Genomic DNA, 17,491 nt, shown 5'->3' on the forward strand with positions numbered 1-17,491 from the left:
AGGAGAAAGAGGGGAGACATGATTGCGGTGTTCAAGACCATGGTGGGAGTAGATAAAATTGACAAAGAAGATCTGTTTGTATGGGATAAGAGAGCAACAAGAGGACACGGAATGAAACTGAAAAAGTCAAGCTGCTTGAAGGATATCAAGAAATATAGCTTTCCTTACAGAAGTATAGACTTATGGAATGGCCTGGACAAAGAGATCATCCAGTCTAAAAACTTAAACGAGTTTAAAGCTAAATTCGACTTATTGAGAAACAGCGACGGAAACTCACGAGCATAGTACATTCTGTGTATATCACTATCTATCTATCTATCTATAGCCCGACGCCCTAATCCCGCAAAGGGTGGCCGCAGACAAAACGCCTCCAAGTCACTCTGTCACCCACCATTTGACTCCCCTCCCCCCAACTCACCCCCCCCTCCCTCATATACCTCTCAACTCCATCCCTCCACCTCATCCTCGGTCTACCCCTCCCTCTCCCTCCCTCCACCTCACCCACATACACCCTCTTAGTCAGTCTTTCACTCTCCATCCTCTCCACATGTCATATATATACCTAATATACCTAATATACCTAATATACCTAATATACCTAATTGTGTATATCACAATTAGGTATATTAGGTAAATACTCAAATATTTGGAACGACTTAGACAAAGAGGTGGTGCATGAAAAAAACATTCATGTGTGTAAAGGTAGACTTGATAAATGAGGATATGGAGACAGGACAACACGAGCATTGCTCAATTCCTGTATACTACAAATAGGTAAATACAAATAGGTAAATACACATTCCCTACAGTTAATTCATAGAACTAATTATTCCTCAAGCTTACAATTACATACACAGTATCTACATACAATACTGTATAAAAATAAAATATATCCCTCTTAACAGAATGTATTATCACCTCTATACATAAAAAGTAAGGTAAATATGGCCAACTTACTCATCGTAGTGAGAACGTGAAGTAGAGGACAGTCCACTCAAGTAGTTTAGGTTGAGCATCTTAATGCGATCACAAAGAGCATCAACCCGCCTTTCACATAAACGCCGTAGGTTGTGGCATTTCTTCAAAGCCTGGTAAAGTGTCTCAGAAGCTGGCAGCTCATGTTTCCTGGTACATGTCAAACAAAACTTATGATAAATCTGAACAAATATGATATGTAAATTTATGCAAATACAGGCATACCCCAGTTTATTAATCTAAATGGTTAGGTAAAACCCCATCGTTAGGCAGGGTATCGTATATCGGGGTACTTTAAAACATGTATTTCAATGTGAACCATTTACCAGCCTTGGGTTTTCCCCCAAACCAAATCCAAAACCCACCCAAACAAGCCCAAAAACAAGTTTAAAGCCAATCTAAATGGCCGAACAGCTGTCAAGGAAGCTAACCTAAGCTTAACACCTGTAAATAACTCAATAAAACCTACAAATAAAATCTGAAAATCATCAAATATAATTCTGGAAAAAATCAGGCTTAGTAAACTGTACCCCAAAATGACAAGGTTCACCCCATCCGTGGCTAAAAACAGTTTATAAATTAACCTAAACACACAATTTTGGTCTAAAATAGCATCAAAATCAATAAAACAAAATCAAAACCCATCGTTAAATTGGGGTTTGGTCATCGTTATGCAGAGTATGGTGCAATTTCTACCTCATCGTTAAGTCGGGGTATTGCATCTAGGGGTATCGTCTATTGAAGTACAGTAATCCCCGTACTATCCAGACACTCACTTTCTGGACACCCCACTTACCGGACATTTTGGTCCCAGGATTTAATATTCCCAAAATTGCCCCCAAATCGCAAAAAATTCGGAAAAAAAAATCCGACTTTTCTCCCTCATAATTTGAACTTCGCGCGTGCGGCACAGACCAGCTGTGTTTTGGTACATAGTTCTGCTGCCATCCGCTAAAGCGACCCTGCATCATCCCCACTTACCACTCATCCCTTGTTGTAAATGCACGCTAATCATCATGGGGGCCCATGTGCTCGCTTTTGTGGTGGTGCCCTACTTGCTGCAGACTCTTCTGCTGCTCTCCTGCCTCTTCTTTGTGTGTATGATGATGGCCCTGCCTCCTGAGAAGAGGAAGAGAGTGGTTTTGACTCTGGAGAAGAAGAGAGAGATATTGGACAAGGTGGACGCGGGATGGTCAATTTCACGCATCCTCTGTGAATTCAACCTGGCCCGATCTACTTTGTTTGATATCAAGAGATCCCGCGACAAACTCATGCAGTACACGGCTGACTTCTCGTCAAAGAACAAAGGCAACATGGAGAGGAAGATGATGTTTACTCCCCGGTATGCAGAAGTCGACCACTCCACGTTGATTTGGTATCGACAACAATGTGCTGCTGGTGTACTGGTGTGTGATACGGAGCTGATGGCTGCTGCTGAGAAGTTCGCATGGCTTCATGACACCCGAGACATCCGAGGGTTGGCTCTTCGCATTAAAGTTACGACATGGCCTTACCAACAGTAAATCTCATGGTGAAGCTTTGGAGGCCAATGAGGATGGAGTAGAGGAGTTTTGGCACAAGATGAGGGGCTTGATCGACAGGGAGGGCCTCACTCTCGGTCAAGTCTACAACCCTGACGAAACTGGTTTATTCTGTCGCTCTTTGCCAACGAACACTCTAGCCCAGGAGATGGAGAAGCATGTACAGTACCTGGCCGCTAGCTCTCCAAGCAATGGATATCTGCTTTGTGTTGTGCCAATGCTAACGGCATGCACTGGCTTAAGCCCATTATTGTTGACCGTGCAAAGCAGCCATGGTGACTTCGTGGGGTGATGGATGTCCTTCCTGTCGTTTGGCATGGTTCACAGCCCAGATCTTCAAAGGCTGGTTCCACCGCCATTTTGTCAAGGAGGTCATTCATTACCAGACGGAGAAACTGGGAATCCCGCGCAACCAGGTAAAGGCCCTCCTTCTCCTGGATAATGCACCTGCCCACCCATGTGACAAGGACTTGGTGGCTAAGAATGGCCACATTAGGTGCATGTTTATGCCACCTAATATGACTGCTCTCATCCAACCACTGGATCAAGGAGTGATCATGGCAATGAAGAGGCTGTACCGAAGGAAGTTCCTGGACGAGGTGATGGTTGTTCTTGAGGACGAGGACGAGCGCAGGGAGGGACGGGACACGCGAGGCCAGTGGAATTTGGAAAACCATTGCCGCTACAACATCAGGTCTGCAATCTACAACTGGGCCAGTGCATGGAAGGAAGTCCCTGCCAAGACTCTAGAAAATGGTTGGTCTCGTCTGCTTCTCGGAACGGATGTGGAGCACAATTTCCTAGGTTTTGACGTGAATGACTTCCATGCACGTCTACGTGCACATGGTGACGATGTTGATGTGGACGAAGTGTGTGAGTGGTTGGATGACAACGAGGGCGATCCTGGGTATCAGACCATGTCTAATATCGAGATCGCATTTTCAGCTGCTGTGTCAGTACCCAGCTTGAAGATTCCAACAAGGATGGCGATCATGATGCGGACCCCTCTCAGCATGACACTACTCCAGCCATCCCCAAGCTGAGCGCACTCTGGGAACACGTAGAGTTCGTTCTCGACTACGTGGAACACCCGGACTGCGACAGGGAGATGGGGCCCTTGGGATCGTGGAGGAAGTGCGAGCTTTCAGGCAGGCATCATTAATCGTCAAAAATAGTCGTTCCTTGCGTCAATCAACCACTAACAGCTTTTTCAGACCCGTGACCCCCGCTGCGCCCAGCCCTGGCTCCACACCACTGCCTTCCCAAGACAGGCCCTCATCCTCCGAGCCACAGCCCAGCACATCAGGCACGGTGGAGTCGCCACTGGACGTGAGTTTGCACCTCTCTTCAGAGTAGTCTGCAGTGGGTAGTCCATCACCACATCCCAGTGACACACCCCTAGGCTACCTGCATCAGCTACTCTCAGACTCTGACAGTGAATAAACAGCACGAACTCGCCACTAGACCACACGGGAATTTACAGTGTTGTGCAGTGAAAAAAACAGTGCAGAGTGCAACACTGATGTTACTGACGTTCAATGGAGCGCAAATTAGACTAGAATGTGCATTAAGAAAATGGAATTATGAGTGCAAATGACTGAGTTCAGTGCAAGACTTCATGTACAGTGTACTGCAGGTGCTTCAGGTACTCCTTTTTACTGTCAGAGTCTGAGAGGAGGGGTGTTATTCACTGAGATGGCCAGGGACTTGTTGTAAGTACAGTACAATCCCAGTCAACCGGGCGGCTTGGGGAATTTACCTTCGTGGTTACAGATTTTTCCCGTAGTTCTGATATTCAAATCTATACAAAGACGATAATTATCACAGCTGAAAAAAACAATTCAGGTACTCACCACTCATATCAGGGGCCACACTATGAGATTCCACCTGAAAAATTGCCTAGTAAACACACACCATGGTCATAATGCACGTGCATGCAATGCCTTGCAGTACTGCAAAATGCACAAGTTCATTCTGTTAACTACCGAATAATTTGTTGTATGTACTGTACTCATAAAAACAGAAAACTAAAGAAATGAAATCCTGAATATTTATTGGAGAATTATCACGACACTTGTACCCCCACATTAACTTTGTTTACGGTCCCGGCCCCGACTGACAGCCAACATTCCGCCACTCATCTGTTTTGCATCATTCTGTTAACTACCGAAGTATTTGTTGTATGTACTGTACTCATAAAGGTGGAAAAATAAAGAAACAAAATCTTGAACAAATTACTGGTGAACTGATGTTAAGACTGCACTGTAGAATTATCACGACACCTGTGCCCCCACACAAAGCTTTGTTTACGGTCCCGGCCCCGACTGACCCATCATTCCACCCTTCACCCGCCAATCAGCTGCTTTGCACAAAATAAAATACATGATGTACATATGAAGTACAAGCATATTATTTTTTTTTCTTCCAACAAAGTAAACCTTCATTCCTATTAACATTTTTTTTTTTTTCATCTCTGCCAGCACACATGCGTTCTAAGATGAATTTATGTGGTGAAAGTTAGAGTCGGTCTGTTCGGAAGAAAAACACCGGCGTTTGCACTTTGCTGTTTGCTGATTTGCTCTCCCGAGATGTCTGGCTTACAAATTTCATGCCTGTCTTTGAAACGATTTAACCATCCAATACAGATATCACATTCGACTTCTGTGTTCATTTTACTGTGAAACTCTCTTGCTTTTTCTCATACAAGAGGACCAGAAGTAGGTGTTCCCCTAGATCTTACTAAGCAAAACCACTCAAACGATGAAGAGTATGCCTTTTTTCAATGGACTTACTTGTCTCGCTTTTCATGAAAAATTCATTGAGCTTGGATGCTTGGGCTTTGATATCATAAATCGCTGAATTTCCGACATTACATTTAGTCATCAGTGTTTTATAATGTTCGCCTTTTTCAAGTCTATTGCATATGTCCAGCTTCTGTTTCAAGGTAAGCACAACACGCTTACGTTTAGTTTGCTCTTTAGGCATTTTGGAGTGTTGAAATTACCGTCCATCAGAGCAACACAACAGCAAAAGAGCTTGTTTACTGTCTGGTGGTAAAAAGCAGACTGGTGACTTGTGGAAATTGTGGAGGGTGTGGAGGATGACTGAATTCAAGTAGGGGAAAGAGGGAAGAGGAGGGCTGGTTAAGAGGATTTACTAGGGATTTACATTAGCCAGAAATGCCTTCACCTCGCTCAGTCCGACTTCACCCAGCCTCGCGTGACACGATAAAACGGCGGTCTGGTGGTCCATTCAAATTGGCGCACAGTTATAACTTACTGACATTTGTACCAGCCCTTGAATTTTCCTGTTTTTCTGAGTATTCCGTTTGTCTGGATACCGGATAGCAGGGACTGTACTGTACCCAGAATGTTTCATATTGAACTGTATTGTCTACACTACCCCTAAAACCTCACTTCACCCTTTTATGTCTCTTATTGGTATGAATAGGGTCTTAGGTGCTATGCATATGCAGTAGGGAGGTGTTTTCCTGACTTAGACTAGGTTAGGGTCCATAAGTACCAGTCCAGGAGCCAGGGACTTGTAGTAAGTACCCAGAATGTTTAATATTGTATATACTCACCTCTAAAACCTCATTCTCTGGTTCTTTTGCATTTATTTCAATTATTTATGTAACTTATTGGTATGAATTGGGTCTTAAATAGGTGCTATGCATGTCCAGTAGGGAGTTCTATAGGTGTTTTCCTGAGTCAGAGTAGGTTAGGGTCCATAAGTACAAGTCCAGGAGGCTGGGGCCCACTTTCCGGATGGGACCACTTTCCAGACATGCCTTTGGCTCTATTACGTCAGATAGTAGAGGGATTACTATTACTGTGTTAACTGAGTTCGAGATCCCTGAAAAATTTCTATTCCTATCTATCTATCTATTGCCAGATGCCTCAATCCCGTTTGGGGTGGCCACAAACAAATCGCCTCCAAGTCGCCCTGTCCCCCGCCATTTCACTCCCCTGCTCCCAACTCACACCCCCTTCTCTCATATACCTCTCCACCCCATCTCTCCATCTCATCCTCGGAATCCCCCTCCCTCTTTCCCCCTCCACCTCACTCACATACACTCTCTTCGTCAGTCTTTCACCCTCCATCCTCTCCACGTGGCCAAACCACCTCAGTGTGTTCCTCATAACGCTTCCTATCACATCCACATCAACACCACAACGCTCCTTTATATCCTCATTCATCAGCCTGTCTCTCCATGTGACTCCACAGGCTCCTCTTAAATAACTCATTTCCACTGCTCTCACTCTTGACTTGTGTCCTTCCAACAACGTCCAAGCTTCACTTCCGTACGTTAGAGTTGGTATCACAATACTGTCATGTAGTAACTTTTTCACTTCCATGCTAACTTCCCTGTTTCTTATCACTGCTTTCAAAGAACCAGCAACCTTTCTTCCCTGCTGTACCCTTTCAAGCACTTCACCCTCCAAACCTCCATCCTTACTCATCACACTACCCAAGTACTTAAACGTACTCACATTTTCCAATTCCTAACCATCCAACCTCGCTGTACATTCACTGACTTCACCTCTCTCCAAGACCATCACTTTACTCTTCCCTACATTCACCTTTAGATTCCGTTTCTTACACACTCTCCCAAACTCATCCACCAAGCCTTGCAGCTCCCCTTCGTCTTCACTCAAAACCACAGTATCATCTGCAAACAACAGTACAGGAAGTTTCCAAACACTATCCTCTCTCACCAGGGCCACTCCAACATCCACTACCCTACCTTGTACCCCTTTTATTACCCCATCCATGTACAGATTGAACAACCATGGAGACATGACACATCCCTGTTTCAACCCAACTTTCAAAGAGAAAAATTCACTTAGTTCACCATCCACACGCACTGCAGCCTTCGCACCATCGTACATACTCTTCACAGCATTCAACAACTTCCCATCTATTCCATATATTCTTAACACTTTCCACAATCCTAGTCTATCCACCCTGTCATATGCTTTCTCCAAATCCATGAAAGCCGCATACAACTTCTTTCCCTTCTCTAGAAACTTTTCCACTAAAGATCTGAGAATGAATATCTGATCTACACAACCTCTTCCCTTCCTAAAGCCTCCCTGTTCTTCTCCAACTAATTTCTGTTCTTTCTCTAACTCTGTCAATAAGTATCCTACCATACACTTTTCCTATTATACTAAGAAGACAGATGCCCCTATGATTACCACACACTTCTTTTTCCCCTTTTCCTTTGTACAAGGGAATAATTATACCTGACTTCCAATCCTCCGGGGCTCTACCTTCCTCCCAGGCCAATCTGCACATCTTCCACATCCATTCTACTACTATCTCTCCCCCATGCTTCAGCATTTCACCACACACTCCATCAATTCCTGGGGCTTTCCCCAATTTAACTTTCTTCATTGCTTCCACAACTTCTATCCTACTGATTTCTTCCTGTCTTCTCACCTCCCTCCTTCTCCCAGCCATTCCCCAGCCACTTATACTCGCATTACTTCCGTCCTCCACATTCAACAATTCCTTAAAGTGTTCTCTCCATCTGCTCACTTTTTCACCCTTCTCCACTAGTAATCTACCATTTTTATCTTTCACTCCCCTGCTTACTTCACTTCTATTCCATATCTACAAATATATATATATATATATATATATATATATAGAGAGAGAGAGAGAGAGAGAGAATATATATATATATATATATATATATATATATATATATACCCCTAGGGGTAGGGTTTTTTTTCAAGAATACTCCCCCAATTATCCCTGTTTGTCGTAAAAGGCGACTAAAAGGGTTGGTGGAGGGTTAGTGTCCCTCCCCGGAAAACAACTAACTAAAAAAACAAACAAGAAGCCTTGGACTAGGACTGACCAAACGATGACGACCCAGGACCGGACAAAGGACTTGGTAATGGCTACATGGAATGTACGAGGAGCAATTGATGAGGTAAAAGAGAGAGAGATTGTCCAGGTGCTTGAGGGTGCAAAAGTGGATGTATGTGGAATGACTGAAACAAAATGGGGAGGAGAAAGTGTAAGAGAATGGGAGTATGGATGGGGTATATGTGCAGGAGTAGGTGAGAATGAGAGGGCAAAGGAAGGAGTATGTATAGTTGTGAGTAAAAGATGGAAGAAGAGCATAAGACAGTATGGATCAGTTGGGTCAAGGATTGTGTGGGTAAAGTTGAAAGTTGGAATACAATGTGGGCAATTGTGTGTGTGTATGCGCCAACGCAAGATCGTGCAAGCAGAGTGAGAGAAGAGTTCTGGACAAATGTGGAAGTGTACATGGAAAAGTTTGGGAGGAATGAGAGAGTGTTTTTGATCGGTGATATGAATGGTAAAGTAGGGAATGTGAAGGTGGATAGAATAGTTGGTGAGTGGGGTGTGCCTGCTGCGATAGATGAGAATGGCAGTGCGTTAGTGGACATTTGTGCTGGGAGGGGGTTGGTGATAGCCAATACCCTCTTCAGGCATAAAATGATCCACAGGTATACATGGTGAGTGATGAGAAGGGTGGGTGGTGAACTGAATGAAAGGAAGGCAATGACTGATTATGTGTGTGTGGATGAAAGGATGCAAAGATGTGTAATGGATGCAAGAGCTTATACAGGTTGGGGGAGTGGACTTTCTGACCACTACTTGGTGGTGGCCAGAATTAGGATACAAGTAAGATGGAGGAACAGAAGAAGGGAAAGACGAGAGGAAGGAGTAGTTGCAAGGAGAGTGGAAAGATTACAAGAGGATGAGAAAAAGGCAGAGTATAAGAGATAAGTGGAGGAACAATTGGGCAAATATGAATTGGAGCAGATGGGGGACGTGGAAGGTGTGTGTAGGATATTTCCAAAAGAAATATGTGCAGCATGTGATGTGGTGTGTGGAAGGAAGAGAAGACGGAGAGGGGTGCAAGGAACAGCGTGGTGGACTGAAGAGGTGAGACAGGCTGTGGCACAAAAGAAGAAACCATACAATGAATGGATGAGAAATAGGGGCGTGGAAGAGGTTGAGAGGCGGAGGAGAGAGTTATATGTAGAAAGAAAGAGAGAGGTGAAAAGATTAGTAAGAGAGCGTAAGAAGAGAGTGGATGAGGAATTTGGAAGGAATTTGAGTGTAAAGTGGAGGGACTGTAAGAAAATGTTCTGGAAAGAGGTGAAAAGAGTAAGACAGGGTGGAAGTGAGGTTAACAGGGGAGTGAAAGATAAAAATGGCAGATTACTAGTGGAGAAGGGAGAAAAAGTGAGCAGATGGAGAGAACACTTTAAGGAATTGTTGAACATACAGGATGAAAGTAATGCGAGTATAAGTGGCTGGGGAATGGCTGGGAGAAGGAGAGATGTGAGAAGACAGGAAGAAATCAGTAGGACAGAAGTTGTGGAAACAATGAAGAAACTTAAATTGGGGAAAGCCCCAGGAATTGATGGAGTGTGTGGTGAAATGCTGAAGCATGGGGGAGAGATAGTAGTAGAATGGATGTGGAAAATGTGCAGATTGGCCTGGGAGGAAGGTAGAGTCCCGGAGGATTGGAAGTCAGGTATAATTATTCCCTTGTACAAAGGAAAAGGGGAAAAAGAAGTGTGTGGTAATCATAGGGGCATCTGTCTTCTTAGTAAGTTAGGAAAAGTGTATGGTAGGATACTTATTGACAGAGTTAGAGAAAGAACAGAGGAATTAGTTGGAGAAGAACAGGGAGGCTTTAGGAAAGGAAGAGGTTGTGTAGATCAGATATTCATTCTTAGATCTTTAGTGGAAAAGTTTCTAGAGAAGGGAAAGAAGTTGTATGCAGCTTTCATGGTTTTGGAGAAAGCATATAACAGGGTAGATAGACAAGGATTGTGGAAACTATTAAGAATATATGGAGCAGATGGAAAGTTGTTGAATGCTGTGAAGAGTATGTATGATGGTGCTAAGGCTGCAGTGCGTGTGGATGATGAACTAAGTGAATTTTTCTCTTTGGAGGTTGGGTTGAAACAGGGATGTGTCATGTCTCCATGGTTGTTCAATCTGTTCATGGATGGGGTAATAAAAGAGGTACAAGGTAGGGTAGTGAATGTTGGAGTGGCCCTGGTGAGAGAGGATAGTGTTTGGAAACTTCCTGTACTGTAGTTTGCAGCTGATACTGTGTTGTTGAGTGAAGACGAAGGGGAGCTGCAAGGCTTGGTGGATGAGTTTGGGAGAGTGTGTAAGAAACGGAATCTAAAGGTGAATGTAAGGAAAAGAGTAAAGTGATGGTCTTTGAGAGAGGTGAAAACAGTGAATATACAGCGAGGTTGGATGTGAGGAATTGGAAAATGTGATTATGTTTAAGTACTTGGGTAGTGTGATGAGTAAGGATGGAGGTTTGGAGGGTGAAGTGCTTGAAGGGGTACAGCAGGAAAGAAAGGTTGCTGGTTCTTTGAAAGCACTGATAAAAAACAAGGAAGTGAGCATGGAGGTGAAAAAGTTACTACATGACAATATTGTGATACCAACTCTAACGTATGGAAGTGAAGCTTGGACATTGTTGGAAGGACACAAGTCAAGAGTGAGAGCAGTGGAAATGAATTATTTAAGAGGAGCCTGTGGAGTCAAATGGAGAGACAGGCTGACGAATGAGGATATAAAGGAGCGCTGCGGTGTGGATGTGGATGTGATAGGAAGTGTTATGAGGAACACACTGAGGTGGTTTGGCCATGTGGAGAGGATGGAGGGTGAAAGACTGACGAAGAGAGTGTATGTAAGTGAGGTGGAGGGGGAAAGAGGGAGGGGGAGGCCGAGGATGAGATGGAGGGATCGGGTGGAGAGGTATATGAGAGAGGGGGGTGTGAGTTGGGAGGAGGGCAGTGAAATGGCGGGGGAAAGGGCGACATGGAGGCGATTTGTTTGTGGCCACCCCAAACGGGATTGAGGCATTTGGCAATAGAGAGATAGATAGATAGATAGATATATAGGTTAGTTTTTATAGTGAATCAAGTACATATGTCCATATTATATATATATATATATATATATATATATATATATATATACAGTACAATCCCAGCAATCCGGTATCCAGACAAACGGAATACTCAGAACAACGGGAAAATTCAAGGGCTGGTAAAAATGTCAGTAAGTTATAACTGTGCGCCAATTTGAATGGACCGCCAAACCGCCGTTTGATAGTGTCACACGAGGCTGGGGGAAGTCAGACAAAGCGAGGTGGAGGCATTTCCGGCTGATGTAAATCCCTAGCAAATCCTCTTAACCACCCCTCCTCTCCCCCTCTTTTCCCTACTTGAATTCAGTCATCCTCCACACCTTCCAAAAATCACCAGTCTGCGTTTTGCCACCAGACAGTAAACAAGGTCTCTTACTATTGTGTTCCTCTGATAGACGGTAATTTGTACACTCCAAAATGCCTAAAGTGCAAACTAAACGTAAGCGTATCGTGCTTACCTTGAAACAGAAGCTGGACATATGCAACAGACTTGAAAAAGGCGAACATTATAAAACACTAATGGCTGAATATAAATGTTAATAGAAATGAAAGTTTACTTTGTTGGAAGAAAAATAAATAAATAATATGCCTGCATTTCATACGTACATCATTTATTTTATTTTCTGCAAAACAGCTGAGTGGCGGGTGAGGGGTGGAGTGATGGAGGTCAGGTAGGGAAGAAGAAGAACAGTCGGAAACGTAAACAAACTCACGTGGGGGCACAGGTGTTGTGATAATTCTACAGTGCAGTCTTAACACATCATCAGTTCACTAATAAATGTTCAAGCTTTTATTTCTATATTTTATTTTTCAATTTTTATGAGTACAGTACATATAATGAATACAGCAATTCGGTAAACAATGGACTGGTGTAATTTGCAGTACTGCTAGTTGCTAGACATTGCACACGTGCGTTATGACCATGGTGTGTGTTTACAAGGCAGTTTTTCAGGCGGAATCTCTTAGTGTAACCCCTAATGTGACTGGTGAGTACCTGAACTGTATTTACTGCTGTGATAGCCTTTGTATAGATTTGACTTGAAAATCAGAAATATGGGAAAAATCTGTAACCGGGAAGGTAAATTCCCCAAGCCACCCGGTTAACTGGGATTGTACTGTATATATATATATATATATATATATATATATATATATATAAAATAGGTTAGTTTTTTATAGTGAACCAAGTACATATGTCCATGCTGCATTGCTGAATATGCAGCTTTCTTCAAGGCCTGGTGTATATATATATATATATATATATATATATATATATATATATATATTTAAGTAAAAGCTCAATTAACCGGAATGCATGGGGATTCTTCCATTCCGAATATGGAATTTTCTGGATAATTGAATGTTACTCTTAGAAGTATTCTGGGAGGCCAAACAGATGAAACAGTACCACACTTGGGACTTTATGTAAAGTACATTATTCAATATTAGATACAGTACACGTACACTCACGCTCACTATTATCTGCCCAGGGGTGCCGCCTTCCTACTTCAGAATACCCAGGGAAGAGGGGAGGGGGAAACGAAATGAGCTCCACCTGCCACTACCCCAGCTCCTGACCATCCCCCATACCCCTACCAAACCCCCCACCCCATCCATCATTCTTAACTAGCAGTTACATCTCAAGCTGATTTCATGCTTAACACTCTTGGTCCCACTACTAATACAAACAAAGAACATTAGAATATGTTAAAAGAATATAACTACCAACATGTTGCGGCAAGAAATTAATGCATCATGACGTTGACAGTAAAACAAAAACGTTAACAACAGCCATCTCAGGCCTCCTGTGCTGGGTGCACAGCTTTGCAAACACACACACACACACACACACACACACACACACACACACACACACACTGAAAAACACAAACATAAACACACCCAAGCACGCAGGCAGACACGGACGCACGCACACACCCAATGCACGAGGCCTGGGATGACCGTTGTTAACGTTTTTGTTTTATTGTCAACGTTATAATGCATTAATTTCTTGCTGGAGCGTGTTCATAGTCATATTACAGTATATGCTTTTTACATATCTTAGTGTTATATATTTGTGTATTAGTAATGTGACTGTGAGTGTAAAGTATGAGGTTAGCTTGAGATGTAACTGCCAGTTAAGAATGACGAGTGGAGGGCTGGGAGGGGTAGGGGTATGGGGGAGGGTTGGGAGCTGGGGTAGTGGCGGGTGGAGCTCGTTTCGTCCCCGTCTCCCGCCTACCCTGGGTATATGGGGGTACGAACAGGGCACCCCTGAGCATAAATTAGTGATCATGAGTGTACACTATAACACACACAAAAAGACGGGTATTCGGAATATTTTCAACCCCATGCCGGATCGAATTTGCGTTCCAGTTATACTGATGTGCTGATGCATCAGATGACGGTTAATTGAGCTTTTACTGTATATATATTGCTGATGCATCGGATGCAGGATAATTGAGTTTTTGCTGTATATATATACAGTAATCACTCTAATATCCGGACACCCAATAACCGAACATCCCCACTACCCGGACCTAATCGTCCTGGGATCCAACATTCCCAAAATGGTCCGAAAACCCAAACAAATAAAAAAAATAAACGATTTTTTCCTGTCCGTAATTTGAACTTGCCGCGCGCGCCGCAGGAGAGCATTGTTTTGGTGCGTCATTCCTCCGACGTCCGATAGAGCGCTGCTGCATCCTCCCCACTTCCCGCCTGTCTCTCACCACGAGTGAACGTACGCTCTTCATAATGGCTGCCCATGTGATCGCTTTTGTGATGGTGCCCTACCTGCTGCAGGGCCTCCTGCTGCTCTCGGGCCTCCTCTTAGTGTGTGTGATGATGGCCCCGCCACCTGAGAAAAGGAAGAGAGTGGTGTTGACTCTGGAAAAGAAGAGGGAGATATTGGAGAAAGTTGATGCGGGTTAGTCTTCTTCCCGCATTCTCCGCGAGTACAACCTGGCCCGGTTGACTTTGTTCGATATCAAACGTTCCCGAGACAAACTCATGCAGTACATGGCTGACTTCTCGTCGAGAAGCAAACGCAACGTGGAAAGGAAGGTTATGTTTACCCCCAAGTTTGCAGAAATCGACAGATCCACGTTGATTTGGTATCGACAGCAACGTGCAGCTGGTGTGATGGTATGTGGAACGGAGCTGAAGGCTGCTGCTGAGAAGTTCGCAAGGCTTCACGACGCCCTAGACTTCAAGGAATCCGAGGGTTGGCTCTTCGCGTTCAAGTTGCGACATGGCCTTACTAACCGTAAAGCACATGGCGAAGCATTGGACGCTAACGAGGATGGAGTTGACGAGTTTCGGCACAAGGTGAAAGTCTTGATCGACAGGGAGGGCCTCACTCTCGGTCAAGTCTATAACGCAGACGAAACTGGCCTATTCTATCGCTCGCTGCCAACGAACACTCTAGCCGAGGAGACGGAGAAGCGTGTACCTGGCCGCAAGCTTTCCAAGGAACGGATATCTGCTTTGTGTTGTGCCAGTGCTAACGCCATGCACCAGCTTAAGCCCGTTGTTGTTGGCCGTGCAAAGCAGCCTCGGTGCCTTCGTGGGGTGATGGATGTCCTTCCTGTCGTCTGGTACCATTCTTTGAAGGCATGGTTCACAGCTGTGATTTTCAAAGACCAATTTCACCGTCACTTCGTCAAGGAGGTCATCCATTACCAGAAGAAGACACTGGGAATCCCTCGCGACCAGGTAAAGGCTCTCCTTCTACTCGACAATGCACCTGCCCACCCGTGCGACAAGGACTTGGTTGCTGAAAATGGCCGTATTAGGTGCATGTTTCTGCCACCTAATACAACTGCTCTCATTCAACCCATGGACCAAGGAGTGATCGTGGCAACAAAGCGCCTATTCCGTCGGAAGTTCCTGGACAAGGTGATGCTTGTTCTCGAGGACGAGGACGAGCGCAGGGAAGGACGGGACACACGAGGCAAGCGGAGTTTGGAAAACCTTCGCCGCTACAACATCAAGTCTGCGCTGTACAACTGGGCTAGTGCATGGAAGGAAGTCCCTGTCAAAACTCTTGAAAATGGTTGGTCTCGTCTGCTTCTCGGAACGGATGTGGAGTACGATTTTCTGGGGTTTGACGTCGATGACTTCCATGCACGGCTACGTACGGACGGCGACGATGTTGATGTGGACGATGTTTGTAAGTGGTTGGATGACGACGAGGGCGATCCTGGGTATCAGACGTTGTCTGATATCTAGATTGCGTCTTCGGTTGCTGGTGTCAGTACCGAACTTGAAGATTCCGACGACGAAGGCGACGATGATGCGGACTCCTCTCAGCAGGACACTACTCCAGCCATCCCCAAGCTGAGCGCACTCCGGGAACATCTAGAGTTCGTCCTAGACTACCTGGAACACCCGGACTGCGACAGGGAGATGGGGCCCTTGGGACTTGTGGAGGAAGTGCGTGCTTTCAAGCAGTGCATCATCAATCGTCAGAATCGTCGTTCCTTGTGTGAATCAACGATTAACAGCTTTTTCAGGCCCGTGACTCCCACTGTGCCCAGCCCTGGCTCCACTCCGTTGCCTCCCCAAGACAGGCCCTCATGCTCCGAGCCACAGCCCAGCACATCAGCCACGGTGGAGTCACCACTCGACGTGAGTTTGTGGCTTTCCTCAGAGTCCCGCAGTGGGTACGCCATCACCACGACCCAGCGATGCACCCCTAGGTCACCTGCCAGTGATACTCTCGGACTCTGACAGTGAATAAACAGCAAGAACTTCTCCACTAGACCACACGGGAATTTTGAGTGTTGTGCAGTGAAAAAAACAGTGTGTTGTGTTAAGGTTTTCAAGTTGAGAGAAAAGACTCAATAGAAAAGAAATTTAATGTAAATATACTTCTTTGTTTTGGCTTTGGAAAAAAAAAAAAAAATTGGGAAAAGTTAAAGTGCAACACTAAGTTACAATGGAGCATTATTTGAACAAAAGTGAACACTGTGAAGAGAACGGACTTCTGTGTGTTATTGACTAAGTTCAGTGTAAGATTTCAGGAAGAGTGTGCTGCAAGTGCTACAGGAAATCGTTCTTACTGTCAGAGTCCGAGAGGAGGCGGTTAATCATCGAGGTGGCCAGGGACTTACTGTAAGTAGCCAGAATGTTTCAAACTGTACTTTTTTCCATACCAGAATGTTTCATACTGTACTTTTTTCCATACTATACTTACCTCATTTCACTCTTTAATGTCCTTTATTGGTGTGAATAAGGTGTTAGTAGCTATGCATGTGCAGTAAGAATGTGTTTTTCTGAGTTAGGCTAGGTTAGGGTCCATAAGTACCAGAATGTTTATTAATGTATGAACATACTCCTAAACTCTCATTTTATGTTTCTTTTGCATTTATTTCAGTCATTTATGTGCCTTATTGGTGTGATTTGGGTCTTAAATAGGTGCTATGCATGTCCAGAGGGAGTTGTATAGGTGTTTCTCTGAGTTAGGGTCCATAAGAACAAGTCCATAAGCTTGGGCCCAATATCCGGACCTACCTATGGCTCTATTACGTCGGATATTGGAGTGATTACTGTATATATATATATATATATATATATATATATATATATATATATATATATATATATATATATATAATATATATATATATATATGTATATATACATATATATATATATATATATATATATATATATATATATATATATATATATATATATATATATATATATATATATATATATATATATATATATATATATATATATATATATATATATATATATATATATATATATATATATATATATATATATATATATATATATATATATATATATATATATATATATATATATATATATATATATATATATATATATATATATATATATATATATATATATATATATATATATATATATATATATATATATACAGTAGAACCTCTCCGGACCCCTTTGATTCGAATTTCTGTTAATTCGGAGAAAATTTAAATATAATAAGCTCCAAAAATATGTTGAAAGTAAGTATAAAGTC

General features: G+C 43.4%; 1 protein-coding gene across 1 annotated transcript in view; it reads right to left on the reverse strand.

Annotated features, from left to right (window-relative positions):
- The window catches only part of LOC145412164 (uncharacterized), a 446,682-nt gene that overhangs the window by 203,420 nt on the left and 225,771 nt on the right, over positions 1 to 17,491 (reverse strand). Inside the window, exon 12 of the mRNA XM_080282099.1 lies at positions 958 to 1,125. Coding sequence (XP_080138225.1) covers positions 958 to 1,125 — 168 coding nt within the window. The remainder of the gene's footprint in view (positions 1 to 957; positions 1,126 to 17,491) is intronic.

This window comes from Coenobita brevimanus, chromosome 92, assembly GCF_032717465.1.
Source record: "Coenobita brevimanus isolate Jiangsu-jjx chromosome 92, ASM3271746v2, whole genome shotgun sequence".
NCBI lineage: Eukaryota > Metazoa > Arthropoda > Malacostraca > Decapoda > Coenobitidae > Coenobita > Coenobita brevimanus.